The following is a 23,639-nucleotide window of genomic DNA, read 5'->3' as shown; positions in this document are numbered from 1 at the left end:
CAAGACAGACAGGGCATCCCACCACAGTGTGGGATTTAACTTAACTTGTTCTATCTTTAGTCCTACTCAAGACCTAATTCAAACAGATTCACAATCAATCGTCAAATCCTATAACATCAACCCCAACAACAGCAACATGGTAATATTTAACAAACTGGAAACTTGTTCACTCAAAGCAATTCTTCTTACTCATCTTAACACAACTTTCAGGAAAACTAATCATTTTAAAATAAATGTAAAGTGTTGTCTCCTTTTTACTGTATTATTTCTATGAAAATGAAAACTGATATAAAATAGCTAATATTTCTACTGGTCAATTTTAAGTATCTTTCTAGGACATACTATTTAAAGACCATTGTTCAAAGAGCAATTATGGGAACATTAAAGACAGTTTGAAAATATCTTTTTAAAATTATTAATATTCCCGGAAACTAGTGAAATTCATCTTGAGGTAAGGTTATTGCAGTTAAGATTAAAGATTGAAAATGACTTTAGTAATATTTGGGGAGATTTGCAAGATTGAAGAGAGATAGTTTTATAAAGATGCCTCATAGATCAGCACTTCTCTAACATGTAAACTAGTAAATTTGCTTTGGAAAAAGTACATATTGATAAATCTTCCCAGATATGTTTTCTGTCAATTGATATGATAAGATATTTTATTTAAAATTAGGATTGTCTGGAGTTTGGTGGATTTAATTATTTGTAATTACCCAGCTGTTGTCAGCCTCTGGCCATTTTGTAACAGAGGTATCTACTGTGTGGGTCAGGTTCAACTGTGTATCTTCTCAAACACAGATTTAATGTGCTATTGATGAAACCATTACTCGAACCAAATTAAAGTCTGGGCTGATGTATTGGTCCATAGGGAGCTGTCAGACATGAAAGGAGTAATTAGTATTCATTACTTCATACTCCACAACATTCCAATTATTAATGAACTTCAACTTTTGGACTACGCTGTATCTATCACAAGCATTTCTCAGACATTCATTATTAGGAAGAATAAACTAACAGTGGTTTGAAAAGGCCCCCAAAACAAACAACTGAAATAAATGAAAACACTATTAATAGTTGAAAACTTTCTGAGGGATGTGACTTTCCAGTGGGTTCATGAATATGTGTGTTGTCCCACCTGCATTTGATGAGAATGACAAAGGCAATCACTCTAGGTGAATTTATCTACTTGGCAATCTGTGTGGCTGTCCTTCCCTCTTTTTCTGCTTTCAATAGTTTCTTATCTTTTTTAATACAAAGGAAAACGTGCTGGTATCCTCATAGGTAATTGTATAGAGTAGTAGAGAAATAAAAGAGGATGCAAAATCAAAGTAAAATGTTCAACATTGGAGATCAGAGGTTACACTGAAAAATGTTCCAACACGTGGATTAATTTGGAATGTGATCAAGGTAACGTCAAAATTTTTCTTTTTTTTTTTTTTTAAATATTTTATTTTTTAGTTATCGGCGGACACAACATCTTTGTTTGTATGTGGTGCTGAGGATCGAACCCGGGCTGCACGCATGCCAGGTGAGCGCGCTACCGCTTGAGCCACATCCCCAGCCCAAAGTCAAAATTTTTCTGTTCCTGTTACCACATTGCAAATGGATGTCTCTGTTAAATAAAGCATATCAACATTTTCTCATTTTCTCTCAGTTTTCATTTATTGTATTAAAGAAAAAAATCCCTATTTCTACCAATCTAGTCCTATTTGTTCCTTCTCTCTTCCAGTTTGCATACATACAAATTTTTTCAAGTTTTTTATTTTTTAAAAGAGTTAAATGGAGGAACAAGAAAGCTTTTACTTTGTTTTAAACATACATCTTGTCAGGTAAAACAATATAATTATTAAAATATCAAAAATTTTTCAAAGTACTTCTTAGGTTTTTATGAACCAAACTTTTTTTTTTCCCTCCCCACGCAAACATAATGTCCTTTCCCAGCTACTCAGAAGGCTGAGACAGGAGGATCACAAGTTTAAGGCCAGCCTAGGCAAATCAGTGAGATCCTGTCTAAAAATAAAGAATAAAAAGGGCTGGGGATGTAGCTCATTAGTAGAGCACCTCTGGGTTCAATCTCCAGTCCAGGAAAGGAAGGAGGGGATCAGAGGGACAAGATGAGAAGGGAAAGGAAAGGAAGCAAACAAGAAAGAAAATACAGTGTCCTCAAACTTTTCACTCAAAAATAGGAGTAGAAAAACCAAAGCAGGAGGTGGAAATGGTTCACAGGAAGAGGCAACTAGTAGTATTAAATACAAAAATCTTTTGGATTATAAAAATAGCTGAAGAGGTCTTTTGCTTCTTTTGTTAGACTGATTCCCAAGTATTTAATTAATTTATTTATTTATAAATTTATTTATTTTTAAGGCTATTATGAATGGGATAGTTTTTCTAATTTCTCTTTCAGCTGATTCATATTGGTGTATAGGAGCACAATTGATTTATGGGTGTTAAAAATTTTATATCCTGTTACTTTGCTGAATTTGTTTATAAGTTCTAGAAGTTTTATAGGCCCAACTCTCCAATATGTTGGCTTAAGAACTGGCTTCCTCAACAAGGCTCCTAAGGGCACAAGAAGTAAAATTAACAATTAATAAATGGGATGGTATCCAACTAAAAAGCTCCTTCATAGCAAAGGAAACAACAAAGAACGTGAACAGAGAGCCTACAAAATGAGAGAAAATCTTTGCCACCTGCACCTCAGATCAAGCATTAATCTCCAGGATATACAAAGAACTCAAAAAAAAAAAAAAAAAAAAAAAGAAACAAATAACCCAATCAACAAATGGGCTAAGAAACTAAACAGGCACTTCACAGAAGAAGAAACATGAATAGTCAACAAGTATATGAAAAATTGTTCAACATCTTTAGCAATTAGAGAAATACAAATTAAAACTACACTGAGATCCTATCTCACTTGAGTCAAAATCACAATTATCAAGAATACAAGTATTCTTCAATAAATATTAATGAAGATGTGAGGAAAAAGGTATACTCGCATATTGCTGGTGGGACTGCAAATTGGTTCAACCACTATGGAAAGCAGTATGGAGATTCCTTAGAAAACTTGGAATGGAACCACCATTTGACCCAGTTATCTCACTCTGGTATATATCCAAAGGACTTAAAATGAGCATACTACAGCGATGCAGCCATATCAATGTTATAGCAGGTCAATTCATAATATCTAAGCTATGGAACAACCTAGTTGCCCTTCAACAGATGAATAAAGAAAATGTGATATATTTTTTCATATATATTCATACATACATACATACTTACATACATGATGGAATATTACTCAACCATAAAGAAGAATGAAATTATGGCATATTACCAGGACATGAATGAAACTGGAGACTATCATGCTAAGTGAAATAAGCCAATCCCCCCAGACCAAAGGCAGAATGTCTGATATGTGTATACTAACACACAATAAGTGGGGGAAGGAAGAATAGAAGTTCAGTGAGTTAGACAAAGGAGAGTGAAGGGAAGAAAGGGTGGGAAAAGGAAAGACAGTAGGATGAATCAGACATAATTTTCCTATGTTCATATATGAATACATGACCAGTAAACTCCACATCATGTATAACTGCAAGAATGGGATTCTAATTAGAATAATTTATACTCCATGTATATATGTCAAAAGATAGTTTACTGTCATGTATATCTAAAAATTTAAAAAAGTACTTAAGAAGTTGGCTCAAGAGTGAAAGTTTCTAACTCAGTTTTTTTGAAAGACTCCAAAACTTTTATACAGCACTGATAAGCAAATGAACTTGTAAACACTTTAGAAAACTATTCAACATTAACTTTGAAAGCAGTTTATGCATATACTCTACAACCCACTATAACAGTCAGAGCACAAACTCTGAAGAGTGTTTGCTGTGAGTGTTTGTAGATGTGTGCATGAATATCCAGCAACATTCATAGCTGCATAGCCTCTAACAGCAAAAAAAGTGCAAATAACCTAAACTTTCTTTATAAGAACTTTAAATAAATATAGTAATAGTCACACCCATTGAATAATAATAAAAATTTAGAAACTTGGGTATAGCTCAGTAGTAGAGCACATTCTTAGTATTTGCAAGGCTCTGGGTTCCAACCTTACCAAAATAAATATGTTAAGTAAGTAAAATAAATAAATACAATAAATAGGTAGATAAATAATAAGAAAAAAGTACTAGAGCTAAAACCAATAATATAAATTTTATAAACAATATTGAGTAAAAAAAATAAAGTCCCTTTAAACTATATACAGTATGATGAAATTTTTATAAAGTCTTAATCAAAGGTAAACAATATATTGTTTAGGAATATACACATATACAATAAAACTATTTTAAATAAGTTAATGAGGTGATGAGAAAAATTCAGAATCTTGATTACCTTTGGAAAAGGAGGCAGAATAGGAAAGGAAAGGAGCACAAAAGTGGCTTAAAAATACTGATACCACAAAACAACAGTGAGATTTTTATATCACACCTGTCAGAATGGCAGTCAACAAGAATTCAAATAATAATAAATGCTGGAGAGGACAAGGAGAAAAAGGACAGATTTTGCACTGTTGATGGGATTGTAAACCACTATGTACAACCACTATGGAAATCTGTATGGAGGCTCCTCAAAACACTAGGCATGGAACCATCATGTGACCCAGCTATCCCACTCCTCAGTATTTATCCTGAAGAATTAAAGTCATCACTACAGAGATACATGCATATCCATGCTTACAGCAATACAATTCACAAGCCAAACTATGAAATCAGCCAAGGTGTCCATCATGTCCATCAATGGATGAATGGATAAAGAAAATGTGGCATATATACACACAATGGAGTTTTATCCAACCATAAAAAATATGAAATTATGTCATTTGCAGAAAAATGGATGGAACTAGAGACCATTATGTTAAGTGAAATAAGTCAAACTCAGGAGGTCAAGGGTCTTATGTTTTCTTTCGTATGTGGAAACTAGAGAGGCCAAAGGAAAGGAAAGGTGGAGGTGGATCTCATGGAAATCAAAAGAAGATCAGCAGGGGAAAGGGACCAAGGGGTGGAAGGTGAGGAGGGAGGTGGGAAGTGCTGGGGGGTGACACTGGCCAAATTATACTATGTGCAGTGAGCATGTATGAATATGTGACAACAAATCCCATCATTACAGTTATAATGTAGTAATAAAAAATGTGGATAAATACTGGTAATTTGAATGCTAGATACAGGTCTATTATTATGCTTCAAAAGTTTTACATATCATGTATATTATAGAATCCATATTAAAATAATGAAATTTTAAAAGCAAAATCAAAGATCTCTACTCTTCTAGGGGTAACTTAAGATACCAGGATATGACTGATTCCTTCCTTCTTCTCTCCCTTAACCTGAACTGCTGATCTGCTTCATGACTACATTCATGTTTTATTCACACTTCTCATTTCCAAAAGACAATGTTTACCTCAAGAGCTCTGGTTTACCATCTGGTTCATACTCGTAATCACCAATATATATTGGATTTATCATTGGTTAGTTATTCAAGGCAGATAATATATACTGAACACCTATGAATATTTTTAGTATGTTTATGTACCTATACGCTCTCTGTATTTTTTCTCACCAGATAAAAAAATAAACACAGAAAAACATAAACTTACTCCAAATCACCAAACTACAACATAGCAGAATAAGGTTTGAACTAAGTTTCGTCTTCGTACTTCTACCTCAATGCTAGTTTTTAACAACCGTAAACTGATACATAAGACTCATCTAAAATCCTAAAACACTTGTGAAAATACACATATCCCTCACATTGATCATACCTTCTTACCTTTGTGGAATCCTGTGGAAAGATACATATTATGGAAAGAATGGATTCAAAATAATGCTAGAAAAAAAGAAAAAGTATAAGTGGAAGAGAAAAAGTGATGAGAAATCTAATGGAAAAATTAGATTTTTTTAACAACAAAAGTTAAAAACAGACAATTCACACAAGAGGTACCAAAAATAAAAAATAAGCACATTCTTATTAATAATAAAATTATAAAATAAGGTAACATTATAATCCAACAAGATTAGGATTCTATTCTATTAGTTCTTGCTCACGGTGCCTCATTTCCTTGCGTGTTTTGTGATTTTTGCTCATGAGCTCATGTTCTTTGGAATTATAACTTTGGCAATTTTCTAAGGTCTGAATTTATGCTATTATTCCCATCCACACATGTCTCAACTGAGTAACTGCAATTATTTGCTAACTGGACTCTGGATTTTCCTTTGCTTCTGTCCAATTTACTAGGCATAAATAACCCAAGGCCACTTTAAAATAAATTATTGGAATAAGGGTTTTAGGGCAATCAAATGGTAAAAATGCATTTTGAACACTCATAAAAGAAACAGTTTCTGGTTAAGAAATCACAGGGGATATGTTTTTCACCTCTTCCCAGTGCCAAAGCAAAATTTCCTTGATATAGCACTGGGTTTTGTTTATTACTTTAAAGGAAACCTACCACTACACAGAAGGTGTGGCTTTATACAGGAATCTATAGAGAGGATGGGTAGTCTTCTAAGAGATTCTGTATTAAGCTGTAGGCCTCAGACTTATCCAAACCCTGTACACTCATAACACAGAAGACAAGGATTATCAGGTTTTAGCAGTTATCTACAGGAGAATCAGCTTTGGAGTTCTTTTTCCCCCCTTTTTTGGCAACCCAGTAATATGTTTCAAAAGGTGTTTTAAATGCTTTAACTAATTTATTTAATTTTCAAGATTCTTATATCAATCTGTCATAGTAAAAAATAAAAGTCTATATTATTATTGTTCCATTTTTTTGTTAATCATCTTTTTTAAAGCCTATATATAGTATATAACTTGTTCAGAGAGAACTTTTTTTTTTTTTTTTTTTGGTGCTAGGAATTGAACCCAGAGGCACTCAAGAACTGAGCCACATCCCCTTTTTATATTTTATTTAGAGACAGTGTCTCACTAAGTTGCTGGGGTCTCGCTCAGTTACTGAGACTGGCTTTGAACTGGAGATTCTCCTGCCTCCAGACTCCCAAGCTGCTGGGATGTCAGGCGTATGCCACGGCAACTGTCTACAGAGAACTTTTAATGAATTAAGACTATGCAAGAGTGGAAAACAAAACATACTGTAAGGAGAACAACGAAAAAGGCAGGATGACATACAACAGAATGTGCTATGTGTGGGCAGCATTAAAAATAGAAACTTTAAATTCCATGTAACACCTAACTGCTATTGATTAAATAGCAGTAAAATCTAGAATAAAGTGGACCTGGGATTTGCGGGGGAAAAGAGGTAAGTGAAAAAGCACACCACGGCAGGGGAGATGATCTGGGTGAAGAAGCAGTGAAACACAGGTGGGTGGAAGGAAAGGCAGAAGTAACAGATAGGTAGGCATCTTCAGTGCAATTCAATGCAACTGGCTAAAGAGGATTCTTAGTGAGTTCAGGAGCGGGGCAGGGATGATAGAAGAGGTGTTATTTTAGCCATGCTCTGGGTTGGTGACAAGTGAGCAGGGAAAGGCAACAAAGCGACTGCTCCATCAGTATGAGCACATGAAAGGCCTGGATGACACAGGAAGGTGTGGACATAAACATGGATTTCAAAACATGGATGGGAAGGTGAACAAGATTTAGGAGGAAAATGAATCAAAGAAGTAGAGGAGTGAGTGTTAATTTGGCAAGAGGCACTCACAGAAAGTCTACTGAAAGATGGCAGTGGCCCATTAACTTGGATGAGCTGGCTGAGAAACCAAGTCTCCACATAACTACACTTCGTATAGTCAAGGGGCATCCCAACAGACGTCGGCTAAGCTCTCTCAGCCCGTGTGTCTCACCTGAAGCAAGGGTACGCTCTGATCTTCTGAGTGTATACAATCTCCCTGGACAATCGCACCTACCTACTCCTTCAGCAACCTCCAGTACAGTGCCTGACATACAATAGTACTCAGAGAAGGTTCCTTCAATGATTAACAGGATACGTAAGAACTCCGCTCACAACCAGAGTCTCTAAGAAATTATAATCATCTGCCCAAGAGGGAGTGGGAAAAACTGGAGACATGAAGTTAAAATTCACTTTCAGACAAGTGGTTGTTCCTACATGTAAAAGTTGAGTAGCCAGGCTTGTTACCCACTGCCTACCTACTTCTCTAAATGGCTGTCTCCAGTCTACTTGTTCAGCTAAGATATCCTTCGTAAGCTCTGGACTCACATATCCAACTGCTTAGACTTTTCTTTGAGAATGTGTTTAAAAAACAAAAAGGACATCTGTCCAGTAAGAGAACTCACTGCCTCTCTTTCCACACTTACTCCTATTTGTATGGCATCTCTCTGTGAATCATATCATCATCTACTTGCTTAAAGGCTGGAAATCACCCATGATTCCTCCCCCACCCCCCGCCCCTGTTTCCAATAATAACAAATAACCAAGAGTTGACATTGACTTTGGTTGGTCCTCCTATCTCCATCTCACTGCCACTGCCCTTGGTTAGGCTCTGATTATGTCTCAGCTGAGTAACTGCAATTACTTGCTAGCTAGACTCTGGCTTTAGGTCCAGGCTCCTTCTGTTAATACTTCGCATTGCTAACTATGTGACCTTCACAAATGCAATTCTGGTCACGTCACTTCTAGTGTGCTCAGGAATCTTCATTAGTTTCTCCACTGACTTCCCCTCAGGGTTCTTAATGAAAATATGGAGAATTCAGAGAGGCACTGTTCTTCAGTGGAAAACAACCGATTTTGTCAACTACTGTAACTGATAGAGACTGGCCCCTTGAATGGGTTTGGGTGCAGGAAAAAATTATCCACCTACAGGAAAAGGCCAACCTTTGGGTCAAAAAAGAAGTCCACTTTAGTGGCCCTGCTTATGTCTCCAGTATCTTCTCACCCAGTCCCTGTTACCTTATTACCCCCAAACACAGACTCTCCATCCTACTGAATTTCATTTGCTGTTCTTCAAAACTGTTGGCTGTTTCATCTGTTTGGCTATTTGGCATCAGGGTTCTCCATATACCTGAAAAATGCCTGCTGATCTTTCGAGACTTGCATTAGATATAACAGTAATCAAATGTACAATTTTTCATAGAGCCTTTTCAAGTTTCTATTGGGAGCTCATGCCTCTCTGCCACATGAACTTCTATCATCACGCCAATGGCACCGCACTTCTTGTATTTACAGGTTTGCCTACAACCAAGGAAGTGTGGCTTCCTAAGGGAAGGATCTGTACGTGATCACATTTTGAATCTGCAACCTCCAGTACAGTGCCTGACAAATAACAGTACTCAGAGAAGTTTCATTCAATAACTCACAGGATATATAAGGACTGCACTCACTACTTGAGTCTCTAAGTAAAAAATTAAAATCATCTGCCCAAGAGGGAAGTAGGAAAAACTAGAGATATGAAGTTAAAATTCACTTTCAAACAAGTGGTTGTTCTTACATGTAAGAGTTGAGTAGTCAGGCTTGTTGAAGTAGAAACTTCATGCAATAGTTATCACTTGTTATATTCTTACAGAGCATCTTAAATTTTCATTCCCTTAAAAAAAAATCTGGAATGGTAAGATCAGTTCTAGAAGGTCCTAGACAGAGTGCACATTCAGTAATAGTATTATTTTGGAATAAATTGTGCTGAACTGACATTTAATGGTAAAGACTTGTTGCTCCTTGTAAACTCTTTAAGAGTCTCTGGAATCAAAGGTCTCTGGAATCCTCACTGATACTTAATTACATTCATACTGAGGTAAAATCATGACATTTTGGAAATTTCAAATATATTTGTGAGGGAGAATCATAACATTTCCTACACCTAAATTGTGCCATTGGAAGCTGAAGTGAAGACTCAGAGAATACGTTATTTCACAGACAAAAATTTAAGTTCTTCATAATAGAGTTAGCGCCTTAATAACATGGATTTCACGTTAGTGACATTCAAGATTTTACACTTTATTTTTAACACATCAGACACAGCTACAATTATATTAATGTTAAAAGTTACAGTTTGTCAAGTGGCTTATTAGATTGTTCTAAATGCATATCTGGGTAAATTTTGGTTTATTAAACAATTACAAGTTGTCAGTCACTCTAAATGGATCAACTTGTTGAGTTGTATAATAAATAACCTACTAACAGGGTAGAGAATAAGAAGTTAGTCGCCCCTAAGTGGGCCCATTTCCACTTTAAGTTGACAGGAATAAGCTAGGGATAAAAAAGAGAGAGATAGCTTAGAGGCAGAGAGTGGGTGTTAAAGAATGAGTTTGGGGACGTTTTAAAATTATACCTCTGTGAAAGAAAAACAAAACAAAGAAAAAAAAAACAGTAGGAAATTCAATGAAGTAAGTTTAGTGACTGTTGATTTCTTGACTGAAGAGGCACCAGGAGCCTTTGGAATGCAGGTCTCCTCTAGGCCCACTCTGGCTTGATTAGAGACTAATTGCTGCATCTGACCTTTCACCCATTTATAGAAAAGTGACACAATGACTTCTTGGAAATGTCTCCAATGCCCCTGGGAAAATGTTCTAGAATATGTAGCATCCTGGGGGAATGGCAGCTTACTGCCTTATGTAGCTCACTGAGTGAGGTGGGGTGTTTCCCTGTTATTGATAACTCATCACTGCTAGTAAGGGGGATGATGCTGGGATCCAGTTACAAATGCATTTTTTGAATGGTTATATTTTGGAATTATATTAGGATAAAACAGAATTTGGACAGTAAACCCATCATTTCATGGATACTATTACTAGGTACAGGCTGGCTTAAAGAAACAGTGATTACTAAAATCCTATTTAAAGAAAAATATTAAGTAAGTAAAAGTACAAGTGATATGGGGCAGATACTAAACAAACATACTGAAGGTGTTTTCCAAATTATTGAACTGAAGAAACATGAAACTAAAAAACAGGCAACTGTTCCCAAATCAGTGACAGTAGTTTTTTGATCTCTAAGTCAGGAATTGGGTAAAAAGAATCTAACTCCATCAAATACACAGTCTGGTAGAGTGTGAGATGTGTTGAGGTTGGTTTGGTCTTGGAATGTAGGTGGCAGGGAATGGAAACTCAGAAACATCACCGAGAGCATCCCAGTAGATTGTGCCCAAATATAAGGCTAAGAAATAGATGCATCAAGCTCATAAGCACAAGTTATGTCTTAAAAATTCAATAATACTTACTTTCCTTTTTTAATTGTGTTCCTGCCAAGCAGGGGGTCAAGGACTGGATCTATTGTTTCCTCAAGGTTTTCCACTAAGATGATGTCACCAAAGGCCAATGCAGTCTCAATGGCATTCAAAAACCTTACAATTCAATCAGGATTGAGATGATAAAATGTAAATAAGCACAGAGAAATTGTCCAAAAAGCATTTCTATGATAAATTTTATTTAAGGTAGTTATTTTAATTGGGAAAACCAACTTTGAGAAATCTGTTATAAAGTAGTATTCTTCTCAAACTATATTACACAAAAAACAGAGATCAGATTTTAAAATGAATTTTATAGTCCTATTTTCCAAGTGTAAATTTGTTGCCTTTCACCAATGGCTGAAAAAAGTATAAATGACCCAAATATTGTAAATTTGAATTCCTTGGATGGATCCCTTTTAAATTAACAGTTCTAATCTGTCAAGTGCCCTGAGATTTCATCAAGACTTTACATTTTACACCATTATGTTCAGCCATATATAATGGTGAACTATTGTTTCCTCTCATTTCCATTCTCCCAGAAAAGTCTCCTGACCCCCCAAATGATTCTCTCCATATATTCAGATAAGCAAGGAACATATTTAACTGTACAACTATAAAAATTCCTTGTTTCACTTTGTATGTGAAAAGATGATGGTAGGGGTTAAAGGAAATATTAGTAAGTCAAAAAGTACAACCCCCCAAATAATAATTTATTCAACATTAACTGAAGACTAACTATGGATAAGACAGCATTCTCCTTATCAGACAGTACAGCCATGAGGCTCCAGTGGCAGAATGTCTTAGAGTAGGTTCAGTTCTCCCAAGTGAAATATGAAACTAAGAAGTAAGGAATCCGATGTTGGCACTGTGTATGATCCTACTAGCGGCAAAGGATATATTTAGGACTAAAAAATTCTAAATATCATTCTACAGGTGTAGTTGGCAATTTTTGTCTTACCATATGCTATATACCAAACACTCTAGAGAGAAGGAATATAACACATGTTTTCATTTTTACCCTTAAGACGCTTATATATTTTTCCTCTTAAATACGATGCTCGTTCCAACCTTCAATCTGATTTTTCTTCAAGTAACTGGATGCTGCCTCTCACAATGACTTTTCAACAGAGGTACTTTACAAGAACATGAGCAGGCAAATAAATAGTATTTAAAAATACTATTTCAAATGGTATTTTAAATTGGTAGAGAGGTCTAATAAATGCCAAAACTTTATAATAAGCAGAACTACTACATAACACTTAAACATAAAGCCAATCCCCTTCAGAAATCACATACCCTTTCTGGCCTAAATGTGTGACTTTCAGGTCAGCTCCATACTTATTCTTTATCCATTTAATTCCCTGTTGCTGGGGATCTATCATCAGGGGCCAGCGCTCGCAGTGTGTTAGGATGGTGGCGTTTTCGGTTGACATTCTGTCATTGGGCAGTCCTTCATTATTCCATGCAGCAATTGTAGCATCATCCGTCAACATGGCAATCACATCCAGGCCTTCCGTTATCGGGATGGAAACCTTTAGAGTCAAAGTTGTGTTCAATCAGCCGGCAATGAGGTGGAGGAAGATGACTCAGTATGACAGACAAGAACACAGATTCCAACCTGGAGAAAGTGACTCCAAGGGAACACATGCAAATTCACTGTGGACTCTAAGAATCCAAATGCAACTCTTAGCAAGAAATTCAATTTGATCTAATCAACCCAGTATTTACCTCTCAGAAGCCTGTGAGCTATGGGTTTATTAAATGGTTTATTAACTGCATTTACTTGTCTTCTACTGAAAGGGACTTTGCCCTACACCTACACCTGTAGCTATTTTAACAAGAAGGAATTCAGACACTAGGAAGCATGATAGAATATCAGAGATTTATTTCCCATGGAGCAATCTCCCCACATAAGCAATGCCTAAATACAGTATCTTATTCAGGCATTTCATCTTTGTCTGCAAGCCAACATTACACAAATGATTTCTCTTTTAAATTTCTTTTGGTCATCAGTTCTCAAACATTTACTAAGTGCCTTTTGCATCTGTGAAACACTGTCTGGAGATAACAAAATAAGCAAGATGAATAAAGAGCCAGCACCATGGCTTGGTAGGCAAAAACATTCCTCCATGAATGAATGAATTCCTTATCATGGTTGTGTGTGTGTGTGTGTGTGTGTGTGTGTGTGTGTGTGTTTTGTAAAGTATGATCCTCATTCTTTAAAACAGGTTCCTTCATCTCCCTTCTATCTTCCTAATCTCTTCCTCTCCACTCTTTTTCTATTTTCCTTTCTCCTTATCTTCCTTCACAAAAATGAGCAAGAGGAATAAGGCGCCAGCCACCCTCATGGCTTGGTAGGGGGGCTAACATGGAAACATGCCTCCATGCAATGACAGCCCTGCCCGTGGTAGAAGAGGAGGCCGTAGTAGCCATAGGAGTTTGGCTCATTGGTTGGTCACAGAGATTGAGCAAATAAAATGCTGAAAGGACCCCCACAGTAAGGCTGGGACACAATGTTATTGTATCAATATAGGAAAAAGAGTACAATATTCCACTGTCCCTGAATATGAATGAATCAGGGCTGGGATATAGCTCAATGGTAGAGAGCATGCCTGGCATATGCAAAGCCCTGAGTTCCATCCTCAGTATTGGGGGGAAAAAATCTCCTAGTGATATGAGTAAAGTCTTGCTGTCTGGCCTAATATGTAATTTCCTTAAAGACACAAACAATCTAGCTTCTTTTAGAATAAGCATCCTCCCATTAGCAAAAGACACATGGTTTTTATTTCAGCCCTCTACTTAATACAACTTAAAGCAATAGGTAGCTTTGAATAACTTTGGCTTCTGAAGATAAAAGGAGTAGCAGATGTGGGCACCTATGGTGCTTGTACCCAAAGTCAATAGCTTGGATTGCTTTAGTATCTACTCTATGCAAAAGAGAGTGCAGGAAATCACAGAGCATACCATAGCCAGCACCTCTTTTTTTTTTTGGTCATTTCAGTCTACTAGGGGAAATAAAGCCCATTCCAGTTTAAAAGGAGGTGACTCACATTTAAGGAATATCATAAATATTGTAACTACTGTGATAAAGTTTTAGAAAAAAAATTAAGACATTTTCTTTTGTAGTATTGGTATGGAAACATTTTTTCATCAAAATATTTTAAATTGTTACAATATAGGTATAACTGATATTTTTAGAATATTATTAATATAGAAATAGTACTGTATACTGAATGTACATATTTCTGAGGATGTGGTAAGAAGAATTGACTCTTCTTTCATAAAATAGTTCCTTCCAAGGTTACCTTAAATATGTCAAGAAGTCATCAATAAATGTCATGCTTGGTTTACAGATTTATAAATCACACAAAAACCAAGTAGCAAGTGACTATGGTATTTTGCAAACTATTAGGATCCCTTAGAGACCCAAGCCAAACTGACAAACCAAAGACAGAAAGGAGACAGTTACCTACAGGCAAGTACAATTCTAGAAAATGTCCTACATGCTGAGAAGACAATGATTTGCCTCTTTGGGGATATAACCAGGGAAATTTAATTTTAAATATTAACATTAATGAATAATTTTAGCTCCTATGCCCCCCTGGTACACCTTCATACAATAAGATTGTCTTATTTTACTGCAACTGATCTAGAAGTAGAAGATAAGCAGCTCAGAAATGGCAACTTGATTACATAAGGATACACATTTATTTATTATGTTTTATGTAGCACGTTCTTCCAGAAGTCTTTCTTTTGTTCTTTTTTTTTTTTTTTTTTTTTTTTTTGAGTACTGAGGATTGAACCCTGGGCCTCATAAATGCTGGGCAAGCACTCTACCACTGAGCTACATTCCCAGCCCTTCCCACTTTGACACAGGGTCCTGCTAAGCTGTCTAGACTGGTCTTGAACTTGTGATCTCCCTACCTCAGCCTCCTGAACTGGTCTTGAACTTGTGATCCCCCTACCTCAGCCTCCTGAACAGCTGGGATTATAGGCATGTGCCACTGTGCCTGACTCTTCCAGGTGTCTTCTAAACAATGTCTTCTAAAGAAATGTCATTTATATAATTTGGAGTAGTTTTCTTCACTTGGTTTAGTTATGCTCAGAGTGGGCACATTTTCGGGGTCCATGTCTCAGTCTGCATGGTGCATTGGTACTCCAGGGAAAGGAGAGAGCACTGTGATGACTGAAAACTGACAAGGGCTCCCCGGGGAATTGTGAAGTCACAGTAAAATACAAGCCTGTCACAGCTAAAGTGAATATAGGTTTAGCATATACCATCTAAATATCATCATTTTGCTTTGTTCGCATGTTTAGAATGTTTTGATAATTTGGATAAGTCCATCAGTTTCATTGTTTTTATTTTTATAATCCTTCAGAGCAAAATTTTGTTTTTTACTGAATCCCATATTTGGAATTTTAAGTAAATGAGAAAATACAAATTAATTAATATGAAACCTTCCATAAACACTTATAGTAAATGAGGTTTTTGCCAACAATTAAAGAGCAATTTTAAAACTAAATTTGGAAGCAAATTTCTAGCATAAACAATGTAAAAAGACTGATAGCATTCATCAGTTCATACTGACAATACATGCCCCAAAGTAAGCAATAGAGCAGTAAAAAGACAACGTGATATTCAATTGTTTTCATGTCCCAAGTGAATTTTCCTAATAATTTTGGAAAGCAAAAGAATAATTTACTAGAGACTGTTAATGCAGAGAGGACCACTGTCTATGTGAAATGGTTTCAAGGGTGACCTGAGCAAACACCAAGCTTAGAGAACGTGAGACTGAGAAAAAAGGTAAGAGAAGAAATAGAAAACTGACAGTTTTGAAACTTACAATGTACCAAGAACTGGGCAAAATCTGCAGAATGCCCATTATGGTGTGGTAGCAACCTTAAACTTAAAGGGAATAAAAAAGCAAATTTCTTTTTAGAAATCTTCAATATAAAAACAATGTTAAACTACAGATATAGGAAATACAATAGTCACAATAGTATTTTTCTATGAAAATGATTAATTATGGGATGCCTTTAGTAATGAGCTTTCCTAAAACACTGGATTTTATTTAAATTGCAAACATTCCACCGGTGTGTACTTATATTATGAAAACAGCTAGTGTGAATACTGAGGCATAATCACTGATGTAGAACAGTAATATACAGAGGGAGTTAGGTTATTTTTTAAATGTACACCAGAAACAGCTGGATAAGTACCCTAAGAACCCATTTAATCAATCGAGATGACACTATTATACAGAAAATAGGGATTTGAAAGTCATGAAGTCTAATTTCTCATTCTCTGTAACTGGAGTCAAATTAATTAAACTTCCTGTGTCTCAGTTTTCTCATTTATAAAAGGAGTATCTTAAATGAGATGATTTCAAATATTACAAATCTGTGATTTCACTTTGCTTGTAGGCTTGAGTTTTCAAACTTAGGGTAAATTATTTATTTATACATCTATCTATTTTTTTTTTTTTTTTGGTACCAGGGATTGAACCAAGCAGGGGTTAACCACTGAGGCACATCCCCGGCCCTTCTTTTTATTTTTATTTTGAGACAAGAGTCTCACTAAGTTGCTTAGGGCCTCACTAAGTTGCTGAGGCTGTCTTTGACTTGAGATCATTTTGCCTCAGCCTGCCAAGCTCCCGAGATTACAAGCATGTGCCCCTGTGCCTAGCTTATTTTTAATTGGAGCTTTGAGGATATACATAGAGGTGGAATTCACTGTGGTATGTATATACATGTACATAGCATAATTTTGTCATATGAATTCATTTCCTTCCCTTTCCCATCCCTCTTCCCTCCCCTCAGTCGTCTTCTATTCCTCTAACCTTATGATATCTGATCACTGCCCCCTTCCCCTCTTATTTTGCTTTAGCTTATGTATATAAAAGAAAACATTCCATAAGAGTAAATTATTTTTATGTCTGTGTACGAAATGCTACAATTGTAATCTGAAAGCAGTCTTGAACAATCCTCAAGGGAGAAAGACAGGCAAGACAGCTGAACAGAGGCACCCAACACTCACTTGCTCTTACACAAAGAATCAAGGCAATAGATGTACAGTTGCATAGTGAGGTGAGTGACCATGACAGAAGACTGAAATTTAATGGTAGAGAAATGTAAACCTTGTAGAATTGAGAGACCTGGGACATCAGCATAATAAGAGAAAAAATATTCCAGAAACTGCTGTCCTACCTCCATCGCTAGGGAGGGGGGTTTTCTTCTGCTATCAGGGCAGAGGCTGGCAATCCTCACAGTTGGAAAGTTTTAGGGCCCTTGTTAGTTTATAGCCTAAATAGATACGATGACAGAAATCTTTACAGTAGTCTGGCTTTGGGGAAAAAAGAATTTACTTCATTTCCTAGTGACCCCCCTGGGTGATGTAGCCAGGAGCTATCTTTGACTGAGTTTGGACAGCTTTAAGGGTCAGAAACCCTTTCATACTCCCAGCTTGAGGCATTCTACTGTGATGGCTCAGGGGTGACTGTCTCACAATCCATTTTTGGCTTGGTACAATAACTGTGATACAAACCTGCTGAGTGTGGGGAAAAGGTGTTGTGATGTGGAAGAGAATGGAGGGTGCCATTCCCAGGAACCAGGGGGTCTGGGAGCCTGCCCTCTGAAACCTGGGGCATGGCCAGTCACGTGTGGTTTTGTACAGGTACCGGGACTAAGCATGGTTGCCCACATGGTTCCTGCTACTCCTCTCCCAGGGCTGTGTGTGGGTGTTTGTTACTAACAAGGCAGAGAAAGAACTGGGTCTCCAGTGCTCCTCCTCCCACAGAGGACTGTTGGGACAGTTTTGAGAACTGAGACACAACATTAGCTGTAGCCTTGTCCCCACAAGACACATAACCTAAGGTCAGAGAAACTTTGCATAGGAGGGGCCCAGTTCTAGTCTCCCTTGCTCCTACAGGATCTCAGCTGAGAGGAATCGTGTTTGGCTCCAGCTGTGACCCAGTGAAGCTCAATCCTGGTGGGTGATACAATGAAAAGAATGGGGTAGGCAGAGAAAAGCTCATGGGCTATGCCCTGTCCCCAGGTGAGCATAGCTGTGGGTGGGGGGCTGAGGTCCCGCTCCTGGACAGTCACACCCACAGTAGCAACAGGTATGAATGACCTAACTTTTCCTGTCTCTTCACCTACATGTGTCCCCTGCATTGGCTCCCACACTTGCCTGACCACACACTGCTGACAAGACTGTGTGAGTGCCATAAAGTGGTGCTGTGAATCCTTCTCCTCCTCTCCCTGAAAAGCACCTGGACCCACACAAGTGTCTAATCAGACAGCAAGTGCTTAGGTACCTCACCAACACTGCAACAGCCAATACTGAGAGTCATTCAATTAATAGAGCCTGTATTAGCCGTACGTAAGGAAATTCTCATCAACTTTTAGGGGCTACTCTCACTGGAGAAGTTACCACATAATATTCAACCCATATTGCTGTCAATACCACATTTGCTTGAACTGCTAGAGTGTCCTCACTCCTGTATGACCCAGAGAGACAATGGGTCTCTCTAACATGGTACGTGCCATGCCTAAACTTGCTAATCATAGCCAAAGAAGCTACTGAGAGATTACACAGCGGTACCCGGCTGGAAATAAACTCTATTGCAAAATAAACCTATACCTCAGGACACATTTTTAGGATAAAGCTGCTTAATTAAGACCATTCCATATCACAAATCTCACCAGATGCACAAATCTCAACATAGGAATGCAAGAAATATTTGAAAACACCATAATAAGACACCTTCTAAAATTCATAATTCTCTGGTAATGGATTCCAAAGATATTGAAGTGGATGAAATACTTGCTAAAGAATTCAAAACAATGATTTAAAAAAAATCTAAATGAACTTCAGAATATAGATAAATTATTAAATTAAATTGGGAAAATTGTGCAAGATATAAATGAAAAAATTCAACAAAGAGAGATTTTGAAAAAGAACCAGTCAGAAATCTTGGAAATAAAGAGCTATATAAGTCATATAAAGAGTTCAGTTGAAAGCCTCAACAACAGACTAGGTCAAGTGGAAGAAAGACTAGACATAGAAGAGTTTCAAGAAGAGCTTGAAGACATGTCTATTGAAATATCATCTTCAGACAGAAGTTTTAAAAAAAAGTGAAAGGAGTATGCAAAATCTTTAGGACACCACTAAAAGATCAATATCTGTATCATCAGTATACTTAAAGGGGAAGAAATAAAAGGTAAAGGTACCGAAACCTGTACTGTGAAATAATAGCAGAAAACTTCCCTCATCGTGGTAAGACATGGACATCCAAATGCAGGAAACCTATAGGACCCAAGTAGACATGTCCACCAGGCGACCAGCACGCTGGTTTCATTAAAGAGGTTTGTGGCATAGAAGTTAACTAGTGAGATCAAAATAAACACACACAGACTCAATTACCTTTTTCTATGACCAGGTCTGAGACGGCTCTCACCTCCAACCACCCAGCAAGGCTTACTCAGGACTAGCAGGAGAGAGAGAGAGCACACGGGGGAGTGGCCTTTTATTGGGGAACAAGAAATAGAGGGGAAAATTCCATCCAATGAAGGTCAAGGGGGGCAGCATTCCAAGGTCAGGGTCAGTGATTGGTCTCAGGGTCAGTGGTCAGTCACACCCCCACACGGACAGGCTCTCGCACCTGGAGAGGGTGGGGATAGCTCCGACACAGTTTGGCCAGAACGCCTCACACCCAATCCGGGTGGTGCCCAATCACGTGCGAGAATGGCTTCCCACAGACATGACCAGAAAAGATTCTCACCACGATCTATTATAGTCAAACTGTCATAAGTACAGGGCAAAGAATTTTAAAATCTTCACTAAGTCACATTTAAGGGCAACCCCAGTAGTCTAACGGCAGGTTTCTCAGAGAAACCCTACAGGCCAGTAAGGCATATATTTCAATCCTGAAAATAAATAGTTGCAAGGCTGTCTTTTAGAATTGCAATAGAAATAAAGACTTTTTCCAAGATAAGAAAAATTAAGGGAACTCATGATTACTAGACCAGCCTTACGAAAGATGATTAAGGGAGTCTTACACCCAGAAGTGGAAGAAAGGTAACTACAATTGCAATATCAAATGAAAGTGCAAGTCCCACTAGAAGGGTAGATACACAAATGAGATATCGAAAAGAATCAGTCACTATCAATACAGTAAACCATCCAGACCATAATGATGAATAAAAGAGGAAGAATGGAAAAAAGAACTTTCAAAACAACCAGAAGAATAAAAAAAATGACAGGCACAAGTCCATAACTTTCATTAATTATTCTGAAAGCAGAAGATGTGGACTTGATTATCCATTAAAAGACAGACTGGCTGGATAGATTAAAAAACAAGCCCCGACAATATGCTGCCTAAAATATAATTACCTTATCAGTAAGGAGACACAAAGACTGAAAGTGAAAGAATGGAAAATTATATTCCAAGCATAGGGATTCTGAAAACGAGGAGTAGCTATACTTAAATGTGACAAAAAAGACTTTAAGACAAAAATCAGTAAGAAGAGACAAAGAAGGTCACTAATATAATGATCAAGGGATCAATTCATCAAGAAGATATAAAAATTATAAATCTGTATGCACATAATGTCAGAGCACTCATTTTTATAAAACAAATACTATCAGACCTAAAGGAAGAGATAAACTTCAATACAGTAATAGTGGAGGATTTCAATACCCACTCCCACCAATGGGTAGATACCCCAGACCAAAAAAATCCAGCAAAGAAACATCTGACTTAAACAACACTATAGATCAAATGGGCTTGACAGATATTTACAGGAGCTAGGGCCCAAACCCAGGGCCTTCATACATAGTAGGCAAGTATTCTACCACTGAGCCCCCAGGCCCTAATACATGTTTATAGAACATTCCATCCAACAGCTGCAAAATACACAGTTTTTCTTTTCATGAGTGCATACAATTTTCTAGAAACAGACCATATACTGAGCTACAAAATAAGTCGTAACAAATTCAAAAACAATTGGAACCATATCATATATCTTTTTGGATCACAATGGGTTGAAACTAGAAATCAGCATTGAGAGAAACTTTAAAAATCATACAAACACAGGGCAGGGGCTATAGCTCAGTTGGCAGAGTACTTGACTTGCATACACAAGGCCCTGGGTTCAATCCCCAACACCACACACACACACACACACAAATTATACAAACACATAAATGAACAACACACTTTTGAATGAATAGTGGGATATTGAAGAAATCAGAAGGGAAATTTAAAGATTTCTTGAAACAAATTAAAACTGAACATTTCAAAAGTTGTAGGATTCAATAAAATCAGTACTAAGAGAGAAGATTGGGGAAATAAGTGACTACCTAAAAAAAAAAATAGAGAGTGATCAAATAAACAACCTAATGGTGCATCTCAATGTCTTAAAAAGAACAAATCAAACCCCAAATTAATAGAAGGAAAGAAATGATAAAGATCAGAGGAGAAATGGCAGAGTACCAGAGAACAATTATAAAGGATGAATGAAACCGTTGGTTCTTTGAAAAGATTGAGAAACCTTTAGCTGGGGGCGGGGATATGGAGGGAGAGAGAATGAACCGGAGAGAGAAAGAGAATGAACTGCACGTGGCTACATGCAGAAGATTAAAACTGAACTCGTTTTTCTGACACTGAGCAAAAATCAACTTGAAATGGATCGAAGACCTTAATGTAACACCTGAAACTCTGAAACCACCACAGAAAAATGTAAGGAGAAATAGTTCAACATAGTGGTACAAGCAGTGATTTTTCTGGATAGGACTCAAAGTACAGGAGAAAAAAGTAAAAATTGACAAAGTGGATAAGATCAAACTAAAAAGATTCTGCAGAGCCAGGGAAACAATCATCAGAGCTGAAGATATTAACTACAGAATTGGAGAAAACATTTGCTGGCTAATCATTTGACAGAGGGTTATATACCCAGAATTTTTAAAGGAATAAAAAACAAACAAACAAAAAACCATAACAAGCAATCCATTTTAAACATGGGCAAAAGATCTGAATAGGTGCTTCTTAAAGATATACAAATGGCCAAGAAATATTTTTTTAAATGCTCATTATCATTATCCAGAGAAATGCAAATCAAAAATATTGAGATCCCATCTCACCCCAGTTAGAATGGCTACTATAAACGACACCAACAATGACAAATATTGGTGAAGATGTGGAGTAAAAGAACCCATATATACTGGTGGTGAGAATGTAAATTAATATGGATACTATGGAAAATAGTATGGAGGTTCCTCAAAAAACTAGAAATGTAACTACTATAAGATCCAGTTATCCCACTCTTGGGTATACATTAGAAGGAAATGAAGTCAACATACAAGACAGACACCTGCATACCCATGCTTATTGCAGCACTATTCACAATAGGCAAGATATGGAGTCAGCCTAAATGCTCATCAGCAAATGAGAGGATGAAGAAAATATGGTATATATACATACAATGGAGTACTATTCAGCTATAAATAATGAAATCCTGTCATTTGCAGGCAAATGGAAGAAACTGGAGAACAACATGTTAAGCAAAATAAGCAAACACAGAAAGACAAATATCTCATATCCTCTGTCGTGTGGAAACTAAACAACAAAAGCCCCCCCAAAACAAGAGATGGAAGTAGAAAAGGGATTACTATTGCATAGGGACTGGAAAGGGTGCTGAGGCAAAGGAGCGGGGTTAGAAGGGTGATGTATGTGTGTACATAGGAAAACAGCACAACGAATCCCATTAATTAGTTCAATATGTGATAATAGTTATAATAAAAGCAAATCCTTAACAAATAACCCATATCAGTAAGAAAACAAAATTTTGTGCCATTCAGTAATATAATCCAAATTTGATTTCTATCATTCTTGTTAAATGTACTTTTCTAACCATAACTCTATATGATTACTTTTCACCTATCTGTGGAAATCATTGTTAAAAACAGAAGCTGTGCAACATACCAGGAACATCTTCACAGGAGAACTCTCTGTCAGTTACCATAAGAGGGGTAACAAAAGTTCCTAGCATATATATTTTTTTTCTTACTACTAGAATTTCCATATGATGCTTCCACAAGGTGACAAGATAAAGAGCTGAACTCACCTTCTGTTGAAGAAATGGGACCCACTTGCAGTGCACCAGTTCCTGACGATACTGTTTGGTGAAGGGCCCCACGTAAGACACAAATGCTGCGGTAAGGAGGACGTCTCCACACAGCGTCTTCTCTTGAGCTTCAAAGGACTTAATATTCTGACCCCAGCGAATCTTCTCTGACTGAACAATAAAATCATCCACATGTAATTGCAGTAAGAGCGTCAAATCAACAAATACTTAATGCAGTTACCTTATAGCACAGTTTAAGACTGCGGCACCCTGTACCATCTCTGGAAGGAGCAAATCGTAAACAGTTAGCATGACTGCTGAAACTGTCATGTG

The 23,639-nt window shown here is 37.0% G+C and overlaps 1 protein-coding gene across 1 annotated transcript in view; it reads right to left on the bottom strand.

Moving 5' to 3' along the window:
- Dnah11 (dynein axonemal heavy chain 11) overlaps window positions 1-23,639 on the bottom strand; it is a 318,014-nt gene that overhangs the window by 62,604 nt on the left and 231,771 nt on the right. The window contains exons 63-65 of the mRNA XM_027932705.3: window positions 23,307-23,477; window positions 12,477-12,712; window positions 11,172-11,294 (exon numbers count right to left, since the gene is read on the bottom strand). Coding sequence (XP_027788506.2) covers window positions 11,172-11,294; window positions 12,477-12,712; window positions 23,307-23,477 — 530 coding nt within the window. The remainder of the gene's footprint in view (window positions 1-11,171; window positions 11,295-12,476; window positions 12,713-23,306; window positions 23,478-23,639) is intronic.

This window comes from Marmota flaviventris, chromosome 1, assembly GCF_047511675.1.
Source record: "Marmota flaviventris isolate mMarFla1 chromosome 1, mMarFla1.hap1, whole genome shotgun sequence".
NCBI lineage: Eukaryota > Metazoa > Chordata > Mammalia > Rodentia > Sciuridae > Marmota > Marmota flaviventris.
Note: the sequence above shows the minus strand (reverse complement) of the source record. Positions and strands in the feature narration are given on the sequence as shown.